We start from the raw sequence: 26767 nt of genomic DNA, 5'->3' as shown, positions 1-26767 counted from the left end.
TCCAAGCATGGCACAGAATGGAGCTGGAAGATCCATCCAGCGGACTCACCTCACAGAAATGGAGCTGCTGAGGCTGCTGTCCGGACTGTGAAGCGGGCTTTGCACAATCTGGGGGTGATGGAGTCTTCACATGGGGTGAGTTTCAAACTTTCCTTTATATGGCTTCCAACCTCGCCAATGAACGACCTATTGATGCCAGGACTCAGAGCCGGGAAGACTGTGTAGAATACATTAGCCCAAATTCACTTCTGCTCGGAAGAACTGGTCCCAGAGGCGATCCAGGGACCTTTGACTTTGAAGGCTACCCTTACAAGAGATTAAGAACCATCCAAACAGAAGTTGACCGGTTCTGGAGGAAATGGAGCCAGTTAGCCGGACCAAACCTGTTTGTCCGGACCAAGTGGCACACAGCTCATAGAAATGTGGCAATTGGAGATGTCATCTGGCTGGCTGACCAGAACGCTTTGAGAGGTCAGTTCAGGCTTGCCAGGGTCATTGACGTGAACACTGACAGGAAGGGAATTGTGAGGGATGTATATCTCCGATCCTTCCCCAGCTACCCAGTCGCAACTGTGAAGCCCACTAAAAGATGGAAACACACTCAACCAAGATACCTGCAACGGTTCTTCACAGAGATGTCAGACGGATAGTTGTCCTGCTTCCAGTTGAAGAGCAGCAGTAGCAACAGGATCAAAAATGGAGTGAGTACATCCAACACATTACAGTACTGGTGTGACCTCCTTGGGTTGAAGAACCAGGAGGTCAAGTGGGAGGTGTTGTGTCAATTCGTGGTTACAAGTGTACTGAGCACTCTAAGCCTATATTCAGGTCACTCCCAGAACACTCCCAAACTGCAGGGGGCAACCATGCAACAAAAGTTGGTGGAACCAACTTTTGGGAAGTGCTCTTGGGACCATATTTGCCTGCCCACAGGAAGTGCATGGCATTGAAATGTTTGTGAAGAGCTCAGTTGGCTCACTCTCTCTCACTTGTTCCTGGGAAAAGCTACTATGACCACAGCTCCTGATCATCTCAAAGACGCTAACTGGTAGGACAGTATAAGGTTAAAATGTGTTTGAATGTGTTGAGTTCAGGCTTCTCTATGTTCATATGTTTGCTTTTGCTTGGTTGTAACATACAATTTAAATTAAATAAGGAAGACTTTATTATTGTAACGCTACTCTAAGCATTTGTATAAGTTTAATTACGGGATTGGTATTGTTATTGTTATTATTAGACATCCCAGGTTGATCTGAATGACTTTGTTTGGTTTGAGGATTCAGTAGCATTTATTTATTACTTTGAGAAAGTTGTATTGAGATTTGTTTGTAACTAATTCATGCTTTTGGTTTGTGTATTTTAAAGGTTATCAACCTATTCTGTCTCATCCCTAATCTATCAAACCATCTTGAAGAAATAAAAAATCATAAAGTGAGCAGATTTGAGTTGTCCTTTGCGTTCATCAGAGATAAAGCAGTTTTCAAGTTTGGGCAGAGCTGTGGTCAGTTAAAAAACACACACAACTTGACATTTCTAATTCCTATTATTATTATTATTCTCAATAGTGGTTCTTGTTTGATTCTCATTACTTTAATGTAGTTTTTACAATTACAATAAAGAGATTTGTTTTTCATTAAGATAATAAGAACTGGGGTAAATATTTAATTGTCAGGAAAATAATGTCACAATATGAAAAATTGTACCGGTCCTAAATAAAAATAGGCTCCATTTTCATTTATATTTTTTGAATTTAGGGTGAAAAATGACCCAGACATGTTCTTGTCAGGTTTTGTGGGATTCATCCCAAAAATATATTATTACTTTATCAATACTCACCATTGCTTCAAAGTCAACTTGATTTTCCACCAATGCTTTGGAAATCTGGGCAGCCTGCTGGAAGTGCACATTGTCTAAATTGGTCAAATAAAAACAGCAGTAACAGTGAGAGACGTGAACAAACAAACCAAGAAATAGTTTTAGCAATAATTTGCAAATGTTCTAAAATCTAGAGAGTGGCAATAATCATATCGCAGTTCAGCCCAAGTCGGCAGCTCACTATGTTTTGAAACAGAACAAATCTATCAGATTACAAATATAAACATCACTCTGAATTCATGTCCTGACTACTCTCAAGTCTCGATGAAAATGAGTTTACCGTCTGCAGTTCCGTGTACCAGCATATATTGTACTGACTTGAAGTTCATTGCTCTGCTGGCCACTGTGGAATTCTGCAAACAAGCAAAGCAACAACATATGAAAATCTGCATCTATGACTGCACCTTACAAAAATGCTTATTTCTGTTTGTTTTTTTATATAAATTACTTTATAATTTTCAGAGTTTTCTTCAGGGCGATGCATGTATCTCTCTGTATATACAGCATCTGTAAAGAACACAAACATATATATTATATATATACTGTATATATATATAACTCCAAGTTAAATTTGCTAATTTGTTTTGGTTGTTTCAGATATCTGAAAATCCCAAAGTTACTTCCCATACCATAATACTCCCACTTAGCTACAGGAGCCACAGCGATTCCACATTTGAACAGTCCACTTCCTGATCCCAGAACCATGGAGGTCACATAGCCACCATATGACTGCGCAAGACAAATGTTTTAGACATTAGTATGACACTTTAGTTGTAAGTTTTAAGTATCGATGAGTGCTATTATCTTAAACAAGAACAAGACAAGGCTTGAAAACAACTTTAAAGTCTCAGTGGACTTCTGTTTGATCATTTGGATTAGTAAGACCAGAAATGTGCATTAAGGAAGTAAATATGGTCAATGTTTATTTCATTTTCACTTTAAATAGTCTTGAAGTTTGAATGTTAAATACGTCTTGTGTACTTGCATTAAAATGAGATTGCAAAGGGGTTCTGAGTTGTTTCTAGTCAATTAAGTGCAGTTGCTAATGTGTTTAAAATGGTTGCTAGGCAGTAACTCGGGTGTTCTGGGTGGTTGTTAGGTGGATGCTAAGGTGTTCTGAGTTGTTTCTAGTCAATTAAGTGCAGTTACTAATGTGTTTAAAGTGGTTGCTAGGCAGTAACTTGGGTGTCCTGGGTGGTTGTTAGGCGGATGCTAAGGTGTTCTGAGTTGTTTCTAGTCAATTAAGTGCAGTTGCTAATGTGTTTAAAGTGGTTGCTAGGCAGTAACTTGGGTGTCCTGGGTGGTTGTTAGGCGGATGCTAAGATGTTCTGAGTTGTTTCTAGTCAATTAAGTGCAGTTGCTAATGTGTTTAAAGTGGTTGCTAGGCAGTAACTTGGGTGTTCTGGGTGGTTGTTAGGCGGATGCTAAGGTGTTCTGAGTTGTTTCTAGTCAATTAAGTGCAGTTGCTAATGTATTTAAAGTGGTTGCTAGGCAGTAACTCGGGTGTTCTGGGTGGTTGTTAGGCAGATACTAAGGTGTTCTGAGTTGTTTCTAGTCAATTAAGTGCAGTTGCTAATGTGTTTAAAGTGGTTGCTAGGCAGTAACTTGGGTGTTCTGGGTGGTTGTTAGGCGGATGCTAAGGTGTTCTGAGTTGTTTCTAGTCAATTAAATGCAGTTGCTAATGTGTTTAAAGTGGTTGCTAGGCAGTAACTCGGGTGTTCTGGGTGGTTGTTAGGCGGATGCTAAGGTGTTCTGAGTTGTTTCTAGTCAATTAAGTGCAGTTGCTAATGTGTTTAAAGTGGTTGCTAGGCAGTAACTCGGTTGTTCTGGGTGGTTGTTAGGCGGATGCTAAGGTGTTCTGAGTTGTTTCTAGTCAATTAAGTGCAGTTGGTAATGTGTTTAAAGTGGTTGCTAGGCAGTAACTTGGTTTTTCTGGGTGGTTGTTAAGGTGTGGCTCAGTTGCTAGGGTGTTCTGAGTTGTTTCTAGTCAATTAAGTGCAGTTGCTAATGTGTTTAAAGTGGTTGCTAGGCAGTAACTTGGGTGTCCTGGGTGGTTGTTAGGCGGATGCTAAGGTGTTCTTAGTTGTTTCTAGTCAATTAAGTGCAGTTGCTAATGTGTTTAAAGTGGTTGCTAGGCAGTAACTTGGGTGTTCTGGGTGGTTGTTAGGCGGTTGCTAAGGTGTTCTGAGTTGTTTCTAGTCAATTAAGTGCAGTTGCTAATGTATTTAAAGTGGTTGCTAGGCAGTAACTCGGGTGTTCTGGGTGGTTGTTAGGCAGATGCTAAGGTGTTCTGAGTTGTTTCTAGTCAATTAAGTGCAGTTGCTAATGTGTGTAAAGTGGTTGCTAGGCAGTAACTTGGGTGTTCTGGGTGGTTGTTAGGCGGATGCTAAGGTGTTCTGAGTTGTTTCTAGTCAATTAAATGCAGTTGCTAATGTGTTTAAAGTGGTTGCTAGGCAGTAACTCGGGTGTTCTGGGTGGTTGTTAGGCGGATGCTAAGGTGTTCTGAGTTGTTTCTAGTCAATTAAGTGCAGTTGCTAATGTGTTTAAAGTGGTTGCTAGGCAGTAACTCAGTTGTTCTGGGTGGTTGTTAGGCGGATGCTAAGGTGTTCTGAGTTGTTTCTAGTCAATTAAGTGCAGTTGCTAATGTGTTTAAAGTGGTTGCTAGGCAGTAACTCGGGTGTTCTGGGTGGTTGTTAGGCGGATGCTAAGGTGTTCTGAGTTGTTTCTAGTCAATTCAGTGCAGTTGCTAATGTGTTTAAAGTGGTTGCTAGGCAGTAACTCGGTTGTTCTGGGTGGTTGTTAGGCAGATGCTAAGGTGTTCTGAGTTGTTTCTAGTCAATTAAGTGCAGTTGCTAATGTGTTTAAAGTGGTTGCTAGGCAGTAACTCGGTTGTTCTGGGTGGTTGTTAGGCGGATGCTAAGGTGTTCTGAGTTGTTTCTAGTCAATTAAGTGCAGTTGGTAATGTGTTTAAAGTGGTTGCTAGGCAGTAACTTGGTTGTTCTGGGTGGTTGTTAAGGTGTGGCTCAGTTGCTAGGGTGTTCTGAGTTGTTTCAAGCTGGTTTTAGCTCTATGATAAGTAACAGTTTAATATTTTGTTCTCATGTTAGGGGTTTTGGAAAAATCCTTGTACTGTATGTTGCAACCTAGTCTCACTGAATGAACGTTAGTATAACTACATTTTTGCAAACTGCCTTTTATGTGCCACATTCTACATTTCGTCACAGTTTCCTGGTGAAATGAACACTAGAGGCGCTACAACAACTGTGTGTTTTATTCACCTTCACACAAATCACAAGTACAGCAGCTGATTTTATAAACACTTATTCTTCACACTATTACTCACATACTGCTATATGATATCGAAACACTTTTACTTTAATGCATCATTTAGAAAAACGATACAATTTATCACTTGTATAACAGACCCACCTACATTTACACACTTATTCCAACATGATTAGCGTCCACAGTAGCTCATCCGATAAGAGTGTTTTGACTTTGAACCGCGGTTCGAGCCCAGCCAAACTGACATGCGAGACAAAAGTCTCATAGAAGTGGCACGAAATGATGTGGTTGCCTTCCATTTCGCCTTTTGTTTTTGGACACTATTGGCTAGGTTTGAGGTTAAGGAGGTACATTTTACTCATTAAAACCTCCATCTAATATTCAACTTTAAAACCTTGTCTGGTTACGACACCATTTCACTCACTTTTGGCGCCTCCTACTGGACATTTCACTGGGAAACTGCAGCCAAGCATGCAATAAGGCACGTCATTTCATTTTGCAAAAATGTTACCATGGTTACGTAATGTTCATGAGACCAGGCTGGTATGTTGATTGTTTTTTAGCTTTGTCAAACCAACATAAAACTCATTGTTAGCATTTACGAACATGTTAGCACTTTTAAATGAAAATGTTTGGGGAGAGATTCCACTTACCCAACCCCACATCGCAATTCTGTCTTCGTCAATGAAACCCATTTCAATGAATTTTCTGAAATTAAGCACAGACAGTCACATTAACAATTATGACGATCTTCCAAAACAAAATCTTTTGTAGGTGATAGTTGAGATCTTTTTTTAATCTTTAAATGTGTCCAATGTGATTCAGTCTATCAAAATATGATATGGTCCAAAGCATAGTTTAACGTCTTCTAATGATTCTTTTTTTGGCACACCATGCAGTAATACAAACCAGCTGCTTTTAGTCATTATGCCCCCCAAAAAAGAAGTTCCAGATATTCACATTGTGAAAACAAGCTTCTGAAAGTCAGCTTTTAATTAGCTTTTGATTAGCATACATTTAAGTCACTGTAGCCATTGTGTTCAATTTTATTGTATTTTTATTACGGAAGCCCATTTGTCCATTGTTTATAAAAAAAATTAAATCAGTCTTTTTTTCTTGTGATCACGACGACTTAATTTACTCTTTTGTTCCCCTGATTTCACGTCATGTTCCCGCGAAAAAAGCCATTATGGTGCATGGAGCTTAAACGTCAACGTCACAGTATCTGCATCTTCATCTTCTGTTTATTGCAACAGTAGACTTCTCTAGGTCAATGAGATGGATTATATCAGTTATCTAGTGACTCGCATGTCTGCTGACCTGCATCTCTCAGTCATCATACAGTATCCATGGAGTAATGATGGGAAAATTACGTTTTCTAATGCAAAATGACTTTCATTATAAATGTATTGAAATTGGGTTCGTACTCAAAGCTTCTGTACAAGGATAATTTTACTACCATCTGGTGGTCAACTAGTAATTAATCCAGAATTTATTATCAATGCTGTTATGTATTTATTTATTTTTCTTCCCAATTTGGAATGCCCAATTCCCAATGCACTCTAAGTCCTCGTGGTGGCATGGTGACACCCGCCTCAATCCGGGTGGTGGAGGAAGAATCTCAGTTGGCTCCGCGTCGGAGACCGTCAATCCGCGCATCTTATCAAGTGGCTTGTTGAGTTACCGCGCAGACATAGAGCATGTGGAAGCTTCACTCTATTCTCCACGGCATCCACGCACAACTCGCCACGCGCCCCACTGAGAGCAAGAACCACATTAAAGCGACACAAGGAGGTTACCCCATGTGACCCCCATGTGGCTCGTTGTGGAGACTCAACATGTGGAGGCTTGTGCTACTCTCCGCGATCCACACACAACTTACCACATGCCTTATTGAGAGCGAGAGCCACTAATCGCGACCACGAGGAGGTTACCCCATGTGACTCTACTCTTCCTAACCACCGGGCCAATTTGGTTGCTTAGGAGACCTGACTGGAGTCCCTCAGCACACCCTGGATTCAAACTCATGACTCCAGGTGTGGTAGTCAGCGTCTTTACTCGCTGAGCTACCCAGGCCCCCATAGTTTATGCTTTTCAATGTATTATTATTATTACATATTAAAAACTATTTTTAAAGTAATAATAAATATTAAAAACTACATGACAACTTAGCTGTCAGTCAGCTTGACCTTAAACAACCTGTTTTTGACACACGCTGCACAACAAGCTCTTTCTCTCTTGTAGGAAGCCATCAGAGTTGAGTTACGTCTGCCTCGTATTGCTCGTACGTCTGTGAGTGTTACATCACACTAAATTATTCTACATTATCATCACTCGTGCAAGTCGTTAGCGCAGAGAGTGTGCACATCGTTGTCTTCACCTCACCTCACGGCCGAGATCTGATCTTCCACCTCATATGTTCCCAGTCGCTTGTAGATGGCGTGCATTATCTCATCACCCTGGTAACCACTTCCCCTGCCATCAAAGCTGGCGATGACCACCTTCTCTGTGCTGCACAAGTACGTCGCCCACTGCAGACGAAAGACATAATCTACGTTCTGGCTGGCCGGACCTCCATACCTTTACCATGAACATGAAAAACAAAACTGTTACAAATAAACGTCCTAAACAGCTACAATGCAGGAATTTATTAATGTCATAAAATATATCTTTGTAATGAAATTGCAGATGGGTAGTTGAAATGTTGACATGTGACATCAGGGCTGGACTGGGAAGAGAAATCGGCCCGAGATTTTACATAGCAACTGGCCCAAAAGTTGAAGGGGGGTCGTTGAGGGGGGGGTCGGTTGTTCGCTGTTCTTGTATTGCGCCGCCGTTTTTGGTCCGTTCTGCAAAACGCGGCGGCTCATTTCAGCTTATCGTGGCCCGTTTCGCGGCCGACCTAACAGCCCGCTCGGGTTCTCCCGATGGCCAGTCCACCCCTGATCGGCCCCAAAGTGCGTTGGCCCACTGGGAAAATGCCCGGTATGCCAGATTACCAGTCCAGCCCTGTGTGACATGCTATTCTCCATCTAAAACTATTCTAAACAGCAATTTTGCTCATTTGTTTATTAATACTATTCATAAAAAAAAGCATGCTTTTCACTGCTAAGAAATAACTTTCCCCCAATTTTTTTTTTTTTAAACAACTCTTCATATTTTATCTTAAGTATATATAATGGAAAATAATGGAACTGTTTTTACATTTACATTTAGCAGACGCTTTATCCAAAGCAACTTACAGTGCACTTATTACAGGGACAATCCCCCCAGAACAACCTGGAGTTAAGTGCCTTGCTCAAGGACACAATGGTGGTGGCTGTGGGGATTGAACCAGCAACCTTCTGATTACAAGTAATGTGCTTTAGCCCACTTTGCCACCACCACTCCTTTTTGACCTCATATTAGTTGAGAGATTACAAGGAATATTCATACTATAGAAACTAATGAAAAAACACACAGTATAGATCTGTATTTTTACTAAAGGCAACACCCAAGATTAATTTAATAAATAGATATGGAAACTCACACTTGAATTAAAAGAGGGTACTTTTTGGAGGAATCAAAGTTTGGTGGGAACATCATTTGATACCAGAGGGCTGTGAAAAGATATTCAAACAATATAAAACTACAAATCTGATTCTCAAATCCTACTGTAAAAAAGTGCTAAAAAGTGCTAAACATACTAAATCCAGCAATTTTCAGTGTGGAGCGTTTGATTGTCGGCATCAGAAGTTCAGTAGTCAGAATTTTTCCCAGTTTCTCATTGTCCTCAAACACCTGAATCTCTAAAACAACACAGAAATTCACATTATCTTCAAATCAATAAAGGAAGAGTTTACCAAAAAAAAAAAAAGTGTCGTTATTTAATAATGACAGAATTTTCTTCTCTCACCTTGTGCGACCCCTTTGTACACATGCGTGGATGTTGTATTTTGGCTTCGCTATACGCAACACATAATTTAAATTCATTTAAACCGACTGATCTCAGTTCAGAGGACTCCGTGCTCTCGGTAAAGGGTTAAGAGTCACGTGACAAAACAACATAGTGCCGATCACAGCGGAGTTTGTCTTTGGGAGAAACGCCAACAAACTACATCTGGTAAGAAACCCAATTAAGTTTATACATTTAAACCTGTTTGAGTGAAAAGACCAGAGTCTCTAGTTTCATCTGATATGCCATTTTGAAAATGTTAGCAGTTTATCACGAAACGCCACGCTGCTAAACACAATGTACACTAATACTTTTCCTTAGAAATCTCACAATGAGGATCAATGTGTTCATCTAAAAGCTGAAAATTGTTGCTTTCAGGGGCACTATATGGAGTTAGGATGACAATAAGGTGCATTTCGAACTGTTCTGAGACCAGTGCAGACAGACAGCACAAGTCATTCACTAAATAGGGAGCAAGGGAGCATCCCATGAAGTGAGTGGGATGTTTAGTTCTACATACTTATGCGTGTTAGCGATCACAATCCTGAACATCATCAAATCATTTTGTTCACTGTGTCTAATAATTATTATCTGCACAAGTATCTGCGTGCGTGTGCGTGCACAAAGCAGTTTTACAGATAATCAGCTGTAATGTCTGTAACATCTAAAAAACATGAATGACCCACCACCCCTTGAGTCACAAGTTCGTATCCAAGGTGCGCTGAGTGACTCCAGCCAGGTCTCCTAAGCAACCAAATTGGCCCGGTTGCTAGGGAGGGTAGAGTCGTAATTAGTGGTTCTCACTATCAATGGGGGGTGTGGTGAGTTGTGTGTGGATCACAGAGATTAGCTTGAAGCTCCACATGCTGTGAGTCTCCGCGGTGTCATGCACAACAAGCCACATGATAAGATGCACAGATTAACGGTCTCAGAAGCGGAGGCAACTGAGACGTGTCCTCCGCAACCCGGATTGAGGTGAGTAACTGCACCACCACGAGGACCTACTAAGTAGTGGGATTTGGGCATTCCAAATTGGGAGAAAAGAGGATTATATCATGAATGACCAACACTTCTGGAAACATATTAAACAATTTAAATGTCAAAAAATGATCTAACATTTCACATCTTAGTCCCACTGACACATACGAGGTCAATCTTCGGAAACGTTTGTTTTTTTTGCGCACCACAGTCACGCTCGGGTCTCAGGAGGTTAGACTAAAGTGGTTCTTTTAAACATATATATGTAATGCAAACCTTTAGCAGCGCCTTTGTTCTCCATCAGGGTAAAGAGCGGAAGCCCAGGACCTGTAAAACCAGGGTTTATTAGATTCAGTACACAGTTACCCATCACCTCAGATACTACTACAAGAGTTATCATGCAGGTTGTTCTGAGTGAATCTCACAGGTGTGAGCAGGTGTGAAGCGTGTTCACTCACCGTAACAGTCCATGCGGAAGTATGAGGCATTAACGCTGAAATAAGCAGAGTTATACTGACACCTGTCCTGATACAGTGAGCAGGTGAGGCACACAGGGGCTGAATGACCACTCTTAGTCATAGAAATCCTGTGGAAATATAAAAATATATTTTTTAATGCAACATTTTATAGTGGCAATCCCAAGTCATATCATTATAAAGGTATTGTAAATTTGTTAAGAAAAGATGCAAAATATTTTTATTATTATTTTTATACTGAGGGCTGGGAAATATTTTGCATATTCATATTTATTTTGCTGGTCATATCAAAGCTACAGCTCTTTATGTCATTAGTTGTCATTCGGTAATGCTTGAAGTCAAAGTTAGTAAAAGCATTCGTATTATGAACAAACAATGAACAATGTTTTTACAGCATTTCTTAACCTTGGTTAATGTTAAATTATAAAGATACAACTGTTCATTGTTAGTTCATAATGCATTAACTGTTAACATATAAAAGTTTTAATAAAAAAAATTTGTTAGTATGTTGAAGTGAACATTTAACCAAGATTAATAAGTGCAGACATTTCTTTTTCTTGTTAATTCATGTTAACTGTAGTTAACTAACATAAAGGAATGAAACCTTATTGTAAAGTGTTACTTGTGATTCTTACGTTTTAAGACAGAGATTTAAAGTGTTATCCCATAATTTACTCACCCTCAAACCATCCTAGGTGTATATGACTTTCCAAACACAATCGGAGTTATTTTACAAATATCCTGCTCTTCCAAGATTTATAATGGGAGTGAATGGTACCTTAGATTTTGAAGCCAAAAAAAGCACATCCATATGGCTCCAGGGTGTTAATAAAGGCCTTCTGAAGCGATTTTTGTAAGAAAAATATCCATATTTATAACTTTATATACTAAAATGACTGACTTCAGGTAACGGCCGTCCATGCGTTCACGAGAGAGTCCAGTTCCTCTATCCTCTGCGATTCTGTGGTCGGCACTTCTCATTGGAGCTTACGCTATGCCTACGTCATACGCCAACTGGACTCTCTCGTGAATGCGTTGACAGCCGCTAAAGGAAGCCAGTGATGATAGTTTGTAAAGTTATAAATATGGATATTTTTTCTTAAAAAAGCATTGCTTTGCTTCAGAAGGCATTTATTCACCCCCTGGAGCCGTATGGATTACTTTTATGATGGATGGATGCACTTTTTTGGGCTTCAAAATCTAAGGTACCATTCACTGGTATACCCATTATAAAGCTTGGAAGCGCAGGGTATATTTTTTATATAACTCCGATTGTGTTTGGCTGAAAGAAGAAAGTCATATACACCTGGGATGGCTTGAGGGTGAGTAAATTATGGGATAATTTTCATTTTTGGGTGAACTAACCCTTTAAAAGTGTAATAATAAATAACGAATATATATAAAAAATATGTTATAGTTGGTACGGATATATATACAATTTTATTTATAGTTGGTACATTCGATCAATTTTTATTTGAATTGAGGTTCAAAGAATCAGTTCAATACTCTGTATTTGATTTGTTTGCATCGGTAACCAGAAATGTTCACTGAAGTCCCTGGATGGCATTTTTCATATAATATAAATGTTTTAGTAAAATATTTATGTAGCTAATTGCGGTTTATAATGATTATATTTATTTATTTATTATATTTGTGATTATGATATTTTTATGTTGTTGCATATAAATGAATAATGTACAATCTGCCGGTTGTTACTGAAAAATAATGCCAGAGTACAGGACTTGTATCAGCCTGAAGGGGTTTATTTTGCGATAACAACTGGCTAACTGTTTATTATCCTGCTTATTACATGGCTACTAACCAAATAAATAAATAAATGGGCATGAAAAATGTATTTGCACTGAAATCAAGTTATTATGTGAGAAGAAAAGACATCGCTGAACAGCTCAAATCCACGTCGGAGATCTTTTGGTGTTAATTTTGTAATAAATTACCGTCTGACTCCTCATTAACCAGCTCATTAACGACTACTTGCCAAATTAATAAACCAATGCATATGAAATATTGAATTGAGTTGAAATGATTTTATCAGCTTACTTGAAGGGATCACGCAGTGACCGAGAAACAGGAACGTGGCCTCAAATCCGCAATACCCAGATGAGTGGTCTGATACATGGATGTGCGGTTGTTTCTCAGAAATATCAGACCGCTAGATGGCGCCACTGACCAATCAGAATCAAGTATTCCAGAGAGCCATGTTTCAAGATTAAATGTCAGTCTTCCTTGTGTTAATTTAGTGTTGAAACATATGCCTTGATAATTTTTTTGATTGTACTGTTTTAGTTCATCTATTAAACATTTTTGAATTTACTTGGCTACAATTTCTGTTTGGTCAAAATTATTTTTCCTGTGATAGAAAATAAATAAATAAAAGGCAACAACAAAAAACAACTTTTTTTTTTTATAAATCAATTTCAGAGCAAATGCATAAATATTGAGATATACATTTAATATCGCCAAAAGACTGAAATGTATTGATGTATAATTCAATAAATAAATAGGTTCCATTTGTTAACATGAACTAACGATGAGCAATACTTATACAGCATTAATTAATCTGGCTTAATCTTAATTTCAGTATATACTCATAAATGTTTTAAATCAAAAGTAAATGTTAACATTAGTTAATGCACTATGAACTAACATGAACTAACAATGAACAATATTTACATTAACAAAGATTAATAAATGATGTAAAAAAATGTTTTTGTTCATTATACCTACATATACCTGCATTAATTTGAATGAATGGTGCCTCTTTGTAAAGTTTTACCACTTATTTTAGATATACCGCCCAGTCCTACTGAGAATCAAAGCATGAACAAATGATCTATAATTTATTACAATACATTGTAACGCAGTAGAACATTTTAAAAAGACAAATTGGTTTAGCTGGTTAGTTTTGCCACGTTGCCTGACACTGTGTCCCAACCAGACATGAAGCGTTTCTATGGCTAATTTATCAATTATACGGCACAAATGTTAAGGTAAGTATGGTAGCATGCTATTCCGAATTTAACCTCATTAAAGTCGTGCTGGATAGTCACCGGTCCAAAATCGTAATGAACATTAAACATAAAAATATGTTGTAAATGACTGTGATTGTGCCACGTCACGCATCAGTTTCCCGTTTGGTGTGGACAGAAAAAATGGTAGTTGCTGGAATCTTATTGCATTGCATCTGGTCCTAACACAGTTTAAAGTTATCTTTATATCTTTGTTAATGATTGACAGCATGTTTACTTGTAAAGGTTTCTCTGTCCAGGTCTTCCCATGTGCTCATTGCTCACATAGTATCTGTGGAAAGAGCACATTTCACAGGTGTGCAGGAAAGTTACAGCAACAATAATGTTTTCCACTGTCTACATTTCACACTCACATAGCGTCTTTGGTTACTTTTGAAATGTATATCACTTCCCATTTGCCTGAGGTAATGGGTGTTGCTTTTCCCTGCAAAGACAACAACAGAGTTCACAGATAAAACTTGCTAAGCTATTACCACAGTGCAATATTTTTTTTATTTTTTTTTACACAGAAGCAGCAGGTGTTTAGAGAACAGTGCAGACATTAGCAAAAAACACAATATATATTTAAAAAAATACAAATACTAAATGACTTACACCATTCACATAGTGAAGATGTTTATAGCCGTTGTCATTGCTCATAACTTTGTAAAAGCTCATGTTATCTGCAGCAAAGTAAGGAGGTGAAGGGAAGAACTGTGAGGAGAAAACAGCATTATATATTGTAAGATTTCCCATTCTAGTGAAAATCTTGATAATTTGAAGATTTAATGTGATTGTTGAATAATCTCACCTGTCCAATCCATCCAGTTTTGCTCTTTTGCTCAAATTTCTGTAAAGAAAATACAAAATTAAAAACAATTATCTAATTGTTCTATCTAATTTTAACACATGACTCAAAGTGTTCAAACAATCAAACACAGGCTTCATTTACACCTACAACTAATAATAATAATAATAAATATAGCTGCAAGCAGCAATGCGGATTCCTCTAAATGGCAAATCATTTAAAATTGATCAGTAGAGGGTTGGGGTTAAACCCTCCCAATGGAGGAATCCAAAAAACATGTCTTTCTGTCTGAATCCTAAACGAAAATATTTCAGTGCACAGGAAAGTCCATCATGCCGGACCTTATGGATCCTTGAGGCTTTTTTGTTCCCAATGAGAAATGAGGCATGCACACCGAGTTTCAGAAAAATTGGATAAATGGGGTGGAAATGCCATTACTTTGAAAATAGGACATTTGGGCATGACTTGAAGCGCCCCCTAAGGGCGAATATGGGCCATTCTTGGTGTGGGGTTTCCTGTTGGCCTGTAGTATCAATGTACACAATTAGAAAGTTTTTGACCAGGAAAAGGGCTCTTTTCGGTTTGGCCTGTAGGGCCCCCTAAAGACGAATGTGGGCCATTCTTGGTGTGGGGGTACCCGTTGGCATGTAGTATCAATGTGCCAATTTAGAAACATTTTGACCAGTGACTTTTTGAGATATTGGGGCTCAAGGAGAATGAGAATAATAATAATAATAATAATAATAATAATAATAATAATAATAATAACCGTCAATAATAATAGATTTCCTCCTACCGGAGGAATCTAATAATAAAAATTTTCTTAATTAGTATTTTTGTCTTGTTTTCCAGTTAAAATATCTAAATATTCCTAAAACAAGATTTATTTAGTTGACAAGTGAAAATGGCATATGATATTAAAGGAATATTCCAGCTTCAATACAAGTTAAAGTCAATCATCCGCATTTGTAGCATAATATGAATTATTGCAAAAATTAAGTTACAGTGTGGCACTTACAATGGAAGTCAATGGGGTAAAGTTTTGGAGGGTTTAAAGGCAGCAATGTGAAGCTTATCATTTTATAAAAGCACTTACATTAATTCTTCTGTTAAAACTTGTGCATTATTTGAGCTGTAAAGTTGTTTAAATTGTAATTTTTACAGCCATTTTAGTATTTTCCATCATGGTAATGTAGTAGTAAAATTGTCTATAACTTTACACAGAAAAGGATAGTAGGTGATTTTATCACTTCAATCATGTTAGCACACATATTGTTTATGTCTTGTGACTCTACTTTTGAAAAAGTGATTATTTTAATGTTTACGGACTGACCCCCATTGACTTTCATTGTAAATGCCTCCACTGGAACCGAGAATTCAGTCAAATAAATTGTTTGTGGTAATTATTATTATGTCACAAATACTGTCGATTGAGTTCAACTTGTATTGAACCCGGATTATTTCTTTAAGTCTTGCTCTCAGAAAATTCAGAAAATATTTAGAAAAATGTATTCTTAAAACAAGAAGAAAAAAATCTTCCAACGGCGAACAAAATAAATAAACTTGTTTTCCCTTTTGAATTAAGTTTATATTTCTTACCCAATTGATAAATAGTTTTTTTCTTTGTTTTTAATCATAAACATCACAAATTTAAATTTGATTTCTCTGAAAATAATAAATATCAATAAATAACAAATCTTGTGCATTTTCACTTGTCTTAAAAGTTTTAAAATTTAGTTTAAATTTATTTTATTTTATTTGGAAAACAATAAAAAAAATACTAATTAAGAAATTTCACGATAATGAAATTTGACTGACAAACAAATAAATGTGATTATGACGATTCTTTATTTCAGACCTTTCACGATTAACTGTCATTTAAATGGTAAAATCTCTTAAGCTGCATGTGTGCTTCATACACCTTGAAGATACATTTTTACTAGGGATGGCACCAATCTGATATCTGGATCGGTATCAGGTCCAATACTAACATTTTTACTCGGATGGGGTATCGGTCCGACGAGCTCAATCCAAATCCGATACCACATGTTGGTCAATGACGTTACGGTCAAGCTCAAAGTATGACATAAATAACCTTCAAATCACCATTAAAGTAGTCTATAAGTAGTCTAAGTTAGTAGTCTAACTTGCACTTACAGTCATCCATATATGCACTATATATTATATTATATTATTATTTTGTAACGAATTGTAATGTTTGTAATAATTGTAATGTATTAGACTCTCACCGAGCGTTCTTTCCAGTTAGTGCCATCATAGTCGTAAATCTGCAGAAGAACTCGATCCTGTCTGCGCGGCATCCACTGAACGGCCAGTCGCTCTTCTGTGACCCACGTGACTGAGCTCAGGTAGTGATCGCTGGGAGAAAAGCCACAATAAACACACTAAATTACATTATGCTGAACTCTTGAGAAGGTTGAATGGTTTGTAGCTTACGTTTCAGACACAAACATTGTGATAGTGTGAACATGAGAAACATTAGGAGGACAAACCCAGCACTGAGGGATTTCGGTACCGCCACTTCAGAATGTTTGGATGGATTTTCAACATCGATCACAAACAGCTTCACTCTGGGAATGGCGGAGCCTGCCTTTGCAGGGAGAAATGAAACCACAGACTAATGATGAAACAAGTGAAATAATCTCGTGCAGTTCTTTAATCGTGCATCTCGTCATCTGTGAAGCAGTTATACTACATAGAAACACTGGCAAAATGATCCCATGGCGTTATTAACCTATACAGTTTCTATAAGATTTGCTTATATAGAACGGTCTTTATGTATTTCTGCACCTTGAAACGAAATTTCATAAATACTGCTTTCAAACAGGTTTCCCAAACACTCCTCCCATCTACCATTGGTCTTAAAACCCCACCAATCATTTCATTTTCCCTTCCCTCTCGGGCCACAAGGGGGCCCCCTATACCAGTCTAATTCAGCCAGATGCCGGAGTCTTACTCGCAGCTTTTAGCAAATATAAAATGAAAACACCTTGCTTTGCAGGGCCCCTTGGTGGCTCGGGGGCCATAAGCGCCTGCGTTAACCAGGAAACGGCCCTTTAGAGAGGGCTAGATTAACACTATTTCACCCCTACTGTATTTAAAGTTGAAGTACATCGTTTCTGCACCACTAGCATCACCAAACAGAACTGCAAAAATAAACATTGTTTGATCCACGAGAGATGGGGAGTGTTCAAAAAAGCTGTGTGAAACTCATGCTGTTGGTTGAGTCAATGTTGCTGTGTGAGTCAGCGCGGGTCGCTCAAAACAGTCATTTTTATTTGTGATGGGAGCATTTACTGCTCCCAGAACTGAGAACCTATACGAATCTTTTATTTCCAACCAGTGCTTCGGAGCACATATCAAATTGGCCAATTCACACGATTTCCGCAAATGAGGCCTTGCTACGGCATACTGTTTCGAAACGTTTGTAAATGTCACTATGGGGTGTTGATCCCACATTGAAGCCTTGATTCTGAATCGGTGGCAAATATTTGGCGAATCAAACTTATTCAAACATAGAGTTCCCATTGAAAAAAAACAATCACAAAAGTCTGTTAATTTTATTTTAGATAAGGGTAAAAATGAATCATGGTATGGCGCATAGTATTTGTATTTGTATTTTGTATTTGTATTTATTTTATTCATCCCCATAGGGAAATTGTGTTTGCAGCACACAGCAACTCACCCAACATTTGGCAAATTCACATTTAACATATTATTTACAATTTGAATACATAAAATAAAATATAATAGTAAACATAATTAAGAAATCCAGTCTAGCATCTATTTCATCTACTACCACTAGGGGGAGGATAATTTAAAAACTTAATTGCTTGAGGAATAAAAGAAAATTTAAACCTATTTTTTAAACATCTAGGTAAGCAGTATCGTCGACCTGATGGTAGTAGTTCAAAAGTATAGGATAAAGGGTGCCTTTTATCATTCACAATGATGCTAGCCTTGTTTAACACTCTTCCTTTGTATATACTCTCTATACTCTCTAACTTTGTTCCTAGTAATTTACTTGCTGTTACTACCACCTTCCCCAAAGCCCCATAAAACATCAACAGTGTTCTATTTTGAACATTAAAGGACAGTAATTTCTTTAAGAAGTACATTCTCTGTTTAAGCTTTTTACTTACACAGTCAGACCATACATCCCACTTAAGTTTATTGTCCAGCATTACACCAAGATATTTATAATTTGTCACTAACTGTACTTGCTTCCCGTTAATTAATGTAAAATGAGTTTCACTTTGCTCTTTCTCTCTAAAATCAATAACCATTTCCTTAGTTTTTGAAATGTTTAAAGTAAGATTTACATTTTCACACCAATTTAAAAAAAAGTCCAGAACAGGCCCATGTTCTTCCTCCTCATCGTATAAAAGACTCACTAAAGCAGTATCATCTGCATACTTTACAATATGTCTATTTTTGAAATAACTCACGCAAGAATTTGTATATAAAATAAATAGTAACGGAGATAAAACACATCCTTGGGGAGCTCTGACTGAGGAAATCAAATTGTCTGAAATGGACCCTCCTATTTTAACCTGCCGAGTTCTAGAACTTAGAAAGTTTACCACCTGTTATGAATACCCTGTCTTGTTTCACTGTTGCCCTTTTGTTTACCATTGTTGTCACTTTTGCATTTCTTAGTTTTCACTTTAGTCCCTTATGTAACTCCATAGTCTCTTTGTTAGCGTTCGTGTTTCCTCTGTTCATTGTTTTCACCTGTCCTCATTAGTTTGCCTTTTACTTCTGTTAATCACCTTGTTATCTTGTTTGAGTTCTGTTTGTTCATTGGTCCCTTTTTCCAATGTTCATGTATTTATACCCTGGTTTTTGGTTCAGTCCTTGTCTATCGTTGTTTGATGTTAACCCGGTGTATCTTTCCCTCCCGAGTTCCCGGTTCGTGTCTACCTTGGTCAGCTTTCTCAGTTTATGTTTCATTTCCCCATCGTGGGTTGTTACTTTGTGTTTTTCCTTTGTTGTTTATTAAATAAAGTTTAAACTGCGTTTGGATCCGCACCTCCTCGTCTGCCTCGTTGCTCAAGCGTTACACCACCCAAGCAAGTGTCCTAAAATCTTTTGCCAAAATGGCAGCTAATGTACTGGGAGAAATACTATTAAAAGCTGATGAGAAATCCACAAACAAAATTTTTGCATGAGTTTTTGGTTTCTCTAAGTGTGAATGCAACAGATGCAATACAGTTAAGATTGCATCCTCAACCCCTCTAGAAGCTTGATATGCAAATTGCAGAGGATCTATGAGATGCTGTGTTATGGATACAATGTGCTTTTTTACTAAATGTTCAAAGCTTTTCATCACAAGTGATGTAAGTGCTATTGGACGATGATCATTTAATTCAGACGGCCTAGGAACTTTCGCCACTGGAACTATTGTAGATGTTTTCCATAAAGCAGGGACGATACCAGAATCATAAGATGCTCTAAAAATTTCTGTAAAAACTGGCGCTAACTGAACTGCACAATGTTTTAAAACATGATTACATGCACACAATTATGCTAATAACCCAAAAAAATCTGCTTAAAATAAAATCAGACAATGCAAGAAAACCGTGTTCACATGAGACTTGAAATAATCAGGTTATTCTCTGCATTGATGTCAAAACATAAACAAGCATGCAACACAACTCTTGTGTACACTGGGTAAGCTGGTAAAACCAACGCTATGGTGTTTACATGCAATGCAAAATCTGGGTAATGGCCCCAAATCTACCAGTGTCAATAATTTCTTTTAAACCGTTCATGACCTTTCTTAAAGAAAGGAACCCCATTTATGGCTAATATATGACCACATACATGTGCATGTAAACACGCTCCCTTATATCTAATATTTACCTTTGCATAGGGGATCAATTTTGTGGTGGGGTACTGGTCATTTCCATACAGCGAGTACTCAATGTTGTGAACTTCAGAGTCATTAATTTGTAGATAAACCAGATATTTCGACTGTGGAGACCACCAAATGGCTTCGTTGGAGGCAAAAAGTTCCTCTATTGAGGGAAAAAAAATAAATGACTGATGTAAAAACATAAAGGAACTTCAATTTGATATTATGATGAACACATGACTTACCTTCATAAGCCCAGTCTGGTACTCCATTTAGAATCTGGTTCACTATTCCATTATGTGTGACTTTTACGGCCTCGGCAGTGGCATTCATTTTGAGGTAAATATTATAATTCCACACATAAGCCTGTGGAAGATGAATGACAATTATCACAAGACTTAAGGGCTCAATAGCATCATTTTGAAATGTAAATTGCGCTGAAAGAGCTCTGCAGCAATCGCACACTCCCATGAAGCATTGCAAATTATGTACTGTAGTTGAGTCGTCTCCTTACACTCTCAGACTATATGTATATATTAATATTTTGCAAAGTATAATGTATTTATTCTCACACTCAGTTACAATAAGTCAATATTTGTATTGTGCACCAGCGTTTTGTATATGAGCATCAATTCACTCATAAAAATGCAAGTGCAAAGGCTGTGACTGAATTAGCTACCTGTCAGAGTATGTACTGCGTTTGATAAAGAACATACTGTACTTTCAGAACCAAGGCTGCTGAAATTGTGGGCTGTCACTTTTGCGCTCTGTTTGTAATATCTCGTGATGGTCAATAGCCTGGATGATCTTGTAAAATACCTCGGGCTGCTTTCCGTTTGGAATTCTGATGTCGTGAGGACACTTGACCCGTTCAGTAATGTAATAATCAGTGGAGGTTGATGTATTATGATCTTACTGGTTTACTCACCAGTTTATTTCCTGTCGGTGCCCAAACTAAGAGCTGTGTAACAGGCGGAATCGAAACCTTAGAGATGAATTCCCTGAATTTATCAGAAAACGAGACACATGTTATTGAGCCAGGAGTACCAAAAGAAGTATTATGTGCTGTATATGACTGATAGTTTTAGTCACAGAGTTCCCACACTTTCTGACCAATGAATGTCAGTGGTTACTGGATAAGGCAGCAGTATTTTATATATATATATATATGTATACTTACATTTATGCATTTGGCAGACACTTTTATCCAAAGCGACTTACAGAGCCCTTATTACAGGGACAATCCCCCCGGAGCAACCTGGAGTTAAGTGTCTTGGACACAATGGTTGTGGCTGTGGGGATCCAACCAGCAACCTTCTGATTAACAGTTATGCGCTTTGGCCCACTATGCCACCACCACTCATATACTTACAATAATACTACTTAAATGCACAGTGTACAATATACAGACAGGCAGAGAGACAGACAGATGGATAGACAGACAGATAGATGGATAGATAGACGGGTAGATGGATGGATCGGCAGATGGATAGATGGATGGACGGAAAGACGGATGGATGGATGGATGGATGGATGGATGGACGGAAAGACGGATGGATGGATGGATGGATGGACGGAAAGACGGATGGACGGATCGTCAGACAGACGGATAGATGGATAGACAGACAAATGGATGGATGGACAGATAGATAGACGGATGGATGGATGGACGGACGGATCGACAGACAGACAGATAGATGGATGGATAGGCAAATGGATAGATAGATAGATAGATAGATAGATAGACAGACAGAGAGACAGATGGATGGACAGACAGACAGACGGATGGATGGACAGATAGATAGACGGATGGATGGACAGATAGATAGACGGATGGATGGATGGATGGATCGACAGACAGGCGGATAGACAGATGGACAGACAGACAGACCAACAGACAGATGGATGGATGGATAGATAGACAAATGGATAGATAGATAGATAGACGGATGGATGGACAGATAGATAGATAGATAGACAGACGGACGGACGGACGGACATACAGACAGACAGACAGACAGACAGACAGACAGATAGATAGATAGATAGACTGACAGATAGATGGATGGACAGATAGACAGACAGATGGATCGACAGATAGACTGATAGTAATTAATACAGTATATATATTATAAAATAGTTTCCATTATTTTTCAGATACCCTGACATTTCCAGGTTTTCCATGACTGTGGGAACTCTGTAGACAGAATTTCACCTCCATGTTCCAGTAACATTATGCTGAACAAATAAGTCACAAAACTACAGCAAATAATCGTTACTCACTGAGACTCCATGTCGTAAATATGATAGGAGGCAGTGAAGGAATGACGCCATTGCTATTGAAACATTTCAAGAATGTGTTAGAGATACCAGCAAGAATGAATTATTTTACAATAAAAAATGTAGTTTACAACTGCAATCCTGTTACCTTTGTGTAATTGCTCTCAAAGATGACAAATTTTCTATCTGCTGACACTATGTAATCTTTGGCATCCACTTGGGTCTGTGAATCAAATAAATGAGTGGAATTTGTATATAAGTTAAACAGAAGAGCTAAACATGGAATGGGGAGAATGAAGAGGTTCTTTACAGCATATGACAAAATGAGAGGCTATTTAAGTTGAATGTGATGAGTCCTTCAAGCAGTAAGAAGACAGAAATCAGAGGCATCTTACAAATGTCGTGTTGCTCAGGTATACGGAGCTCGCCGTAGTTTCAGCATTGTGCAGGTAAACATGACCTTCACTGGTTTTGTGGAGGTATTCATTGTCTGTGGGGAAAATGAGACAGAGTATTGAGTGTGTGTAAGTGCGCTTCGGAGGTCATTGCAAAAAACAGATCCATATGAAGTGTCTTCGGGCGTCGTACCTGATATCCAGCGGAGATTGTATGTTTTATACCTGATGGTATCATTGTAAAAATCATCAAAAGAATAAGTTCTCTTTGATCCAGAATCAGCCCCTAAAACCACAGCGAGGGAAGAGTTTATTTAGAAGAATGATTACACAGAATAAATGCAAATAATAAATAAGCTGTTTTCCTCATGGTGACCGACTGATTGTCCCCACAACGTCAAAAATTTCAGGTTTTACTATCCCGGGAATCCCTGGAAACACACACACACACACACACACACACACACGGACCCCTCTAAACGTTTTTATATTTAAATTATATATTTTACCAGGTAGGAAATGACATTCTCATATGAAGTTTCTTTAGTAGTCACATGGGGGTGCTACAGGAATGAGTTTGTTTTTAAGATTATTTATATGAACTGGAGTGGATTTACTACTAATAATATATATTTATATAAATTATAAATATACCTGTAATGCTAATGAGAAAAATGTGTTCAAGATTGTACTAGTAATGCATAGGAACATCACAAGCTGCTTTACAACTATATTTTATCTCTAATCTATAAAAATAAATAATACCTGTACTTATAATAAACCGTTTTTATTCACATAATATTTTCACGTGGCACCAATGTTTATGGACTTAATGTTATTTATATATATATATATATATATATTCAGTTTTGGGAGGGTTACTTTTACACTACAGATTACAGAATACATGCTGTAAAATGTAATTTGTAATGTATTCCGTTAGATTACTCAAGGTCAGTAATGTAATCTAAATAATTTGGATTACTTCTTCAGCACTGGTAGATTTTTTCACTTGTTTTGACTATAAAAACTCAAAATACACATGTTAAAAATACATTCTCTGAAAAACATAAATATATGCAGTGTTGTTTCTAAAACAAGATGAATCTAATTGATCTTGTTTTAAGGATGTTTAGATATTTTTTACAGGAAAACAATACAAACATTATTATCAAGAATATGATTTTTGCCCTAAGATCTTACTAGAAAAAAGAAATTATGATCTAACGTGAATTTTCTTGATAAATAAATATGATCATGTCTGGTAACATGTGCATGTAAAATGGCTGGAAATAGCATTTTAGCTTAGCATAAAGCTGACAATTTACTCAAGTTTTATTTCTATTTCTTCTGCTCCAAACTCATTCTCTGTCTGCTCGTATGAATGTAACATCATCAGAAAGTGTTTCACCGCTGTTCAGATGCACTTTGGATCACATCATTTATATGTAGGCTATAAATGTTTTCCATCTGAAAGGAGTAAATATTAAATTAAACAAATGACAATAAAATGCAAAGTAATCTCTTCAGTAATCAAAATACTTTTTGAATGTAACTTTATTCTAATTACCAATTATTTAAATTATATGTCTCTTCGCTATAAACAAGTAGGCCTAGCATTTATAATAAAAAGTTTAAATTCACAGCATTCATATTTCCAACTGGCGAAAACAGAAAACGCACAAAAGGTATCACAAACCGAAATCGCAATACGCTGCTCGAGCGGTTTTCGTTAGGAACGGTATATCGATAGAAGAGTGCGGTAAAGTATTTGACATTCGTTTGACAAGCGCGACAGTGCCCATTAAACTCACCGTGACTATAACATTTTCAAGCCAAACCAACTTGGAAATGCATGAATAGGTTTTCATTGCCAAGCACAAAGCTGACTTTTATTATCAAATGTATTAGCCCTATAAATCAGTGAAACAATGTAACCATTTGACATTATGACATCACAACAAATATGGAATGTTGATTAAAAATGTCCTTTTCGTGACACAAGGCTCTGTTTGCGGAATTTACATTCTATATGTTTTCAAATAAATATAGTAGTGTACATGTTTGTAATTTTCTAATTCCATTAAACTCAATGGCCTAGAGACATGAAACCAACTGCAAAACACTTTATATAGCACAAGACTTGTTTCTTGGAGTATACCTAGAGTAATTTTTATACAAATGCAATTAGCCCTATAAGTACGTTTTATTTAATTCATTATAAATAATAAAATTTTTCAGAAGAGATGCAGAAGATTGAGAAGTCACTCACTGTTCACGTAAATTGCAGTGGGAATAACAATAAGCGTGATGACGACAACCGCTCCGACCAGCGCCAAACACACCTTGTTACAGCCCTATAGGTGAGGCGAAAACACTTTACAAATCACCACAAGAATTGTGTCAAAACAAGGACCACATTTCTCAATGTATCAGAGAAACTGCGTTGAAACTATCATACTCAACTTTTCTATAACATCCAAAATAACGTTTTAACTCTTTAAGCACACATGTTGAGCACAAAATGAATGAGTGAAAAAAATCCCCAATACTGACCATAATTGCGCAAGAAGTTTAAAAACGCGCATCCAATCTTCGGCAATCTCAATCGACGAGGCTAGGTCGAATAGTTCTCACCTTCAGTGCTTTCAGCCGTCATAAAAAGACATTTGAACTATTTATGTCCACGGTAGTGCGAGAGTTGGACAGACAGCTGCGTTTTATTCCGTCCGATTGTACTTTTCCGAGTTAAAAATGTACTTCCTCCGATGCATCATTGCAGAGTCAGGGGTGAAGGAATGGTTGGGAGACTTCCTCAGACGGAGAGGATTTAGGACGTGCTTCTCTCCGTGAGCGCCTTTAACTCGCTCTTGAGTGCTGCATTAACTCTATTGACTTCAGCAGAACCGGTCTGCAGACATGTGCAAAGAGAATCGGTTTTGTTTTTAAATGAGTGATACTAAATTGTGGGATCACTAGTTAAAATGCTTCTATTTAGAATTATTAAATGATCAAATTTAATAGAATTATGTAAATGAGATTATCAGCAGGGCAAGTTGAAAAAATGCATACATTATTTTCAGTGTTTCTTAGTATTTGGTATGTCCCACTATTGCTTTATTGAGAGCATATAGCACGAAAGACTCTATAAGTTTGTGCAAAACTGATCATCATGTTATCCAGTATTTGAGAATGTTCCAAAGAGCATCTTACATCAATGGAAGTAAATAAATCTGACCGTCTGTTGTACAGAGTTAACAGTCAGTGTCACAAATTTGCTTACATTTGATTAGTGACCAAAAAATACTATAGAATCTCAATAATTACTTGTTTTGCTGCTTTAACCAGGGCCGTAGCCAGTCAAAATGCATCATACATAGTCTTTTAATTCTTATCTACCTGATAGAAGTGGCTAGCCAGGTTTAAATCCCAGTTGTGCCAACAGGGCACCTTGCCCCAATTAGAACAAACGCTATGCAATTAGTCAGATATGTCATTTACATAATTCCCCTTAATGCGCGTGTGTGTGTGTGTGTGTGTGTGTGTGTGTGTGTGTGTGTGTGTGTGTGTGTGTGTGTGTGTGTGTGTGTGTGTGTGTGTGTGTGTGTGTGTGTGTGTGTGTGTGAGTGTGTGAGTGTGAGTGAATCGAACCTGGCGACCTGAGTTCGATTCCCGCTCATGGGCAACACCAGTGACGATTATCTGAACCAGTCCGGGCCTCCCCTAGGTCGACTCAGCCTAAAATGAGTACCTGGTGCGGTGTGTAAAACATTGCCACTGGGGAGACAAAGGCGGCTGGGCATGGTGCTGGCCATCCACCCCCTCGTGTACC

At 37.8% G+C, this 26767-nt stretch overlaps 1 protein-coding gene across 1 annotated transcript in view; it reads right to left on the bottom strand.

Annotated features, from left to right (window-relative positions):
- Positions 1-25778, bottom strand: part of LOC127659293 (dipeptidyl peptidase 4-like) — a 34541-nt gene extending 8763 nt beyond the window's left edge. Inside the window, exons 1-25 of the mRNA XM_052149043.1 lie at positions 25492-25778; positions 25208-25292; positions 23129-23221; positions 22936-23030; positions 22689-22763; positions 22544-22596; positions 21189-21261; positions 20506-20626; positions 20269-20423; positions 16896-16993; positions 16632-16761; positions 14386-14424; positions 14190-14288; positions 13949-14019; positions 13813-13866; positions 10531-10658; positions 10349-10399; positions 8847-8948; positions 8690-8759; positions 7546-7740; positions 5814-5868; positions 2505-2604; positions 2324-2382; positions 2156-2228; positions 1837-1910 (exon numbers count right to left, since the gene is read on the bottom strand). Coding sequence (XP_052005003.1) covers positions 1837-1910; positions 2156-2228; positions 2324-2382; positions 2505-2604; positions 5814-5868; positions 7546-7740; positions 8690-8759; positions 8847-8948; positions 10349-10399; positions 10531-10658; positions 13813-13866; positions 13949-14019; positions 14190-14288; positions 14386-14424; positions 16632-16761; positions 16896-16993; positions 20269-20423; positions 20506-20626; positions 21189-21261; positions 22544-22596; positions 22689-22763; positions 22936-23030; positions 23129-23221; positions 25208-25292; positions 25492-25494 — 2151 coding nt within the window. The 5' untranslated portion in view covers positions 25495-25778. The remainder of the gene's footprint in view (positions 1-1836; positions 1911-2155; positions 2229-2323; positions 2383-2504; positions 2605-5813; positions 5869-7545; positions 7741-8689; positions 8760-8846; positions 8949-10348; positions 10400-10530; positions 10659-13812; positions 13867-13948; positions 14020-14189; positions 14289-14385; positions 14425-16631; positions 16762-16895; positions 16994-20268; positions 20424-20505; positions 20627-21188; positions 21262-22543; positions 22597-22688; positions 22764-22935; positions 23031-23128; positions 23222-25207; positions 25293-25491) is intronic.
- Positions 25779-26767: the final 989 nt, after the last annotated feature.

Source organism: Xyrauchen texanus, chromosome 18, assembly GCF_025860055.1.
Source record: "Xyrauchen texanus isolate HMW12.3.18 chromosome 18, RBS_HiC_50CHRs, whole genome shotgun sequence".
NCBI classification, from domain to species: Eukaryota; Metazoa; Chordata; class Actinopteri; order Cypriniformes; family Catostomidae; genus Xyrauchen; species Xyrauchen texanus.
The sequence above is the reverse complement of the archived record's forward strand: the minus strand, read 5'-3'. Positions and strand labels throughout refer to the sequence as shown.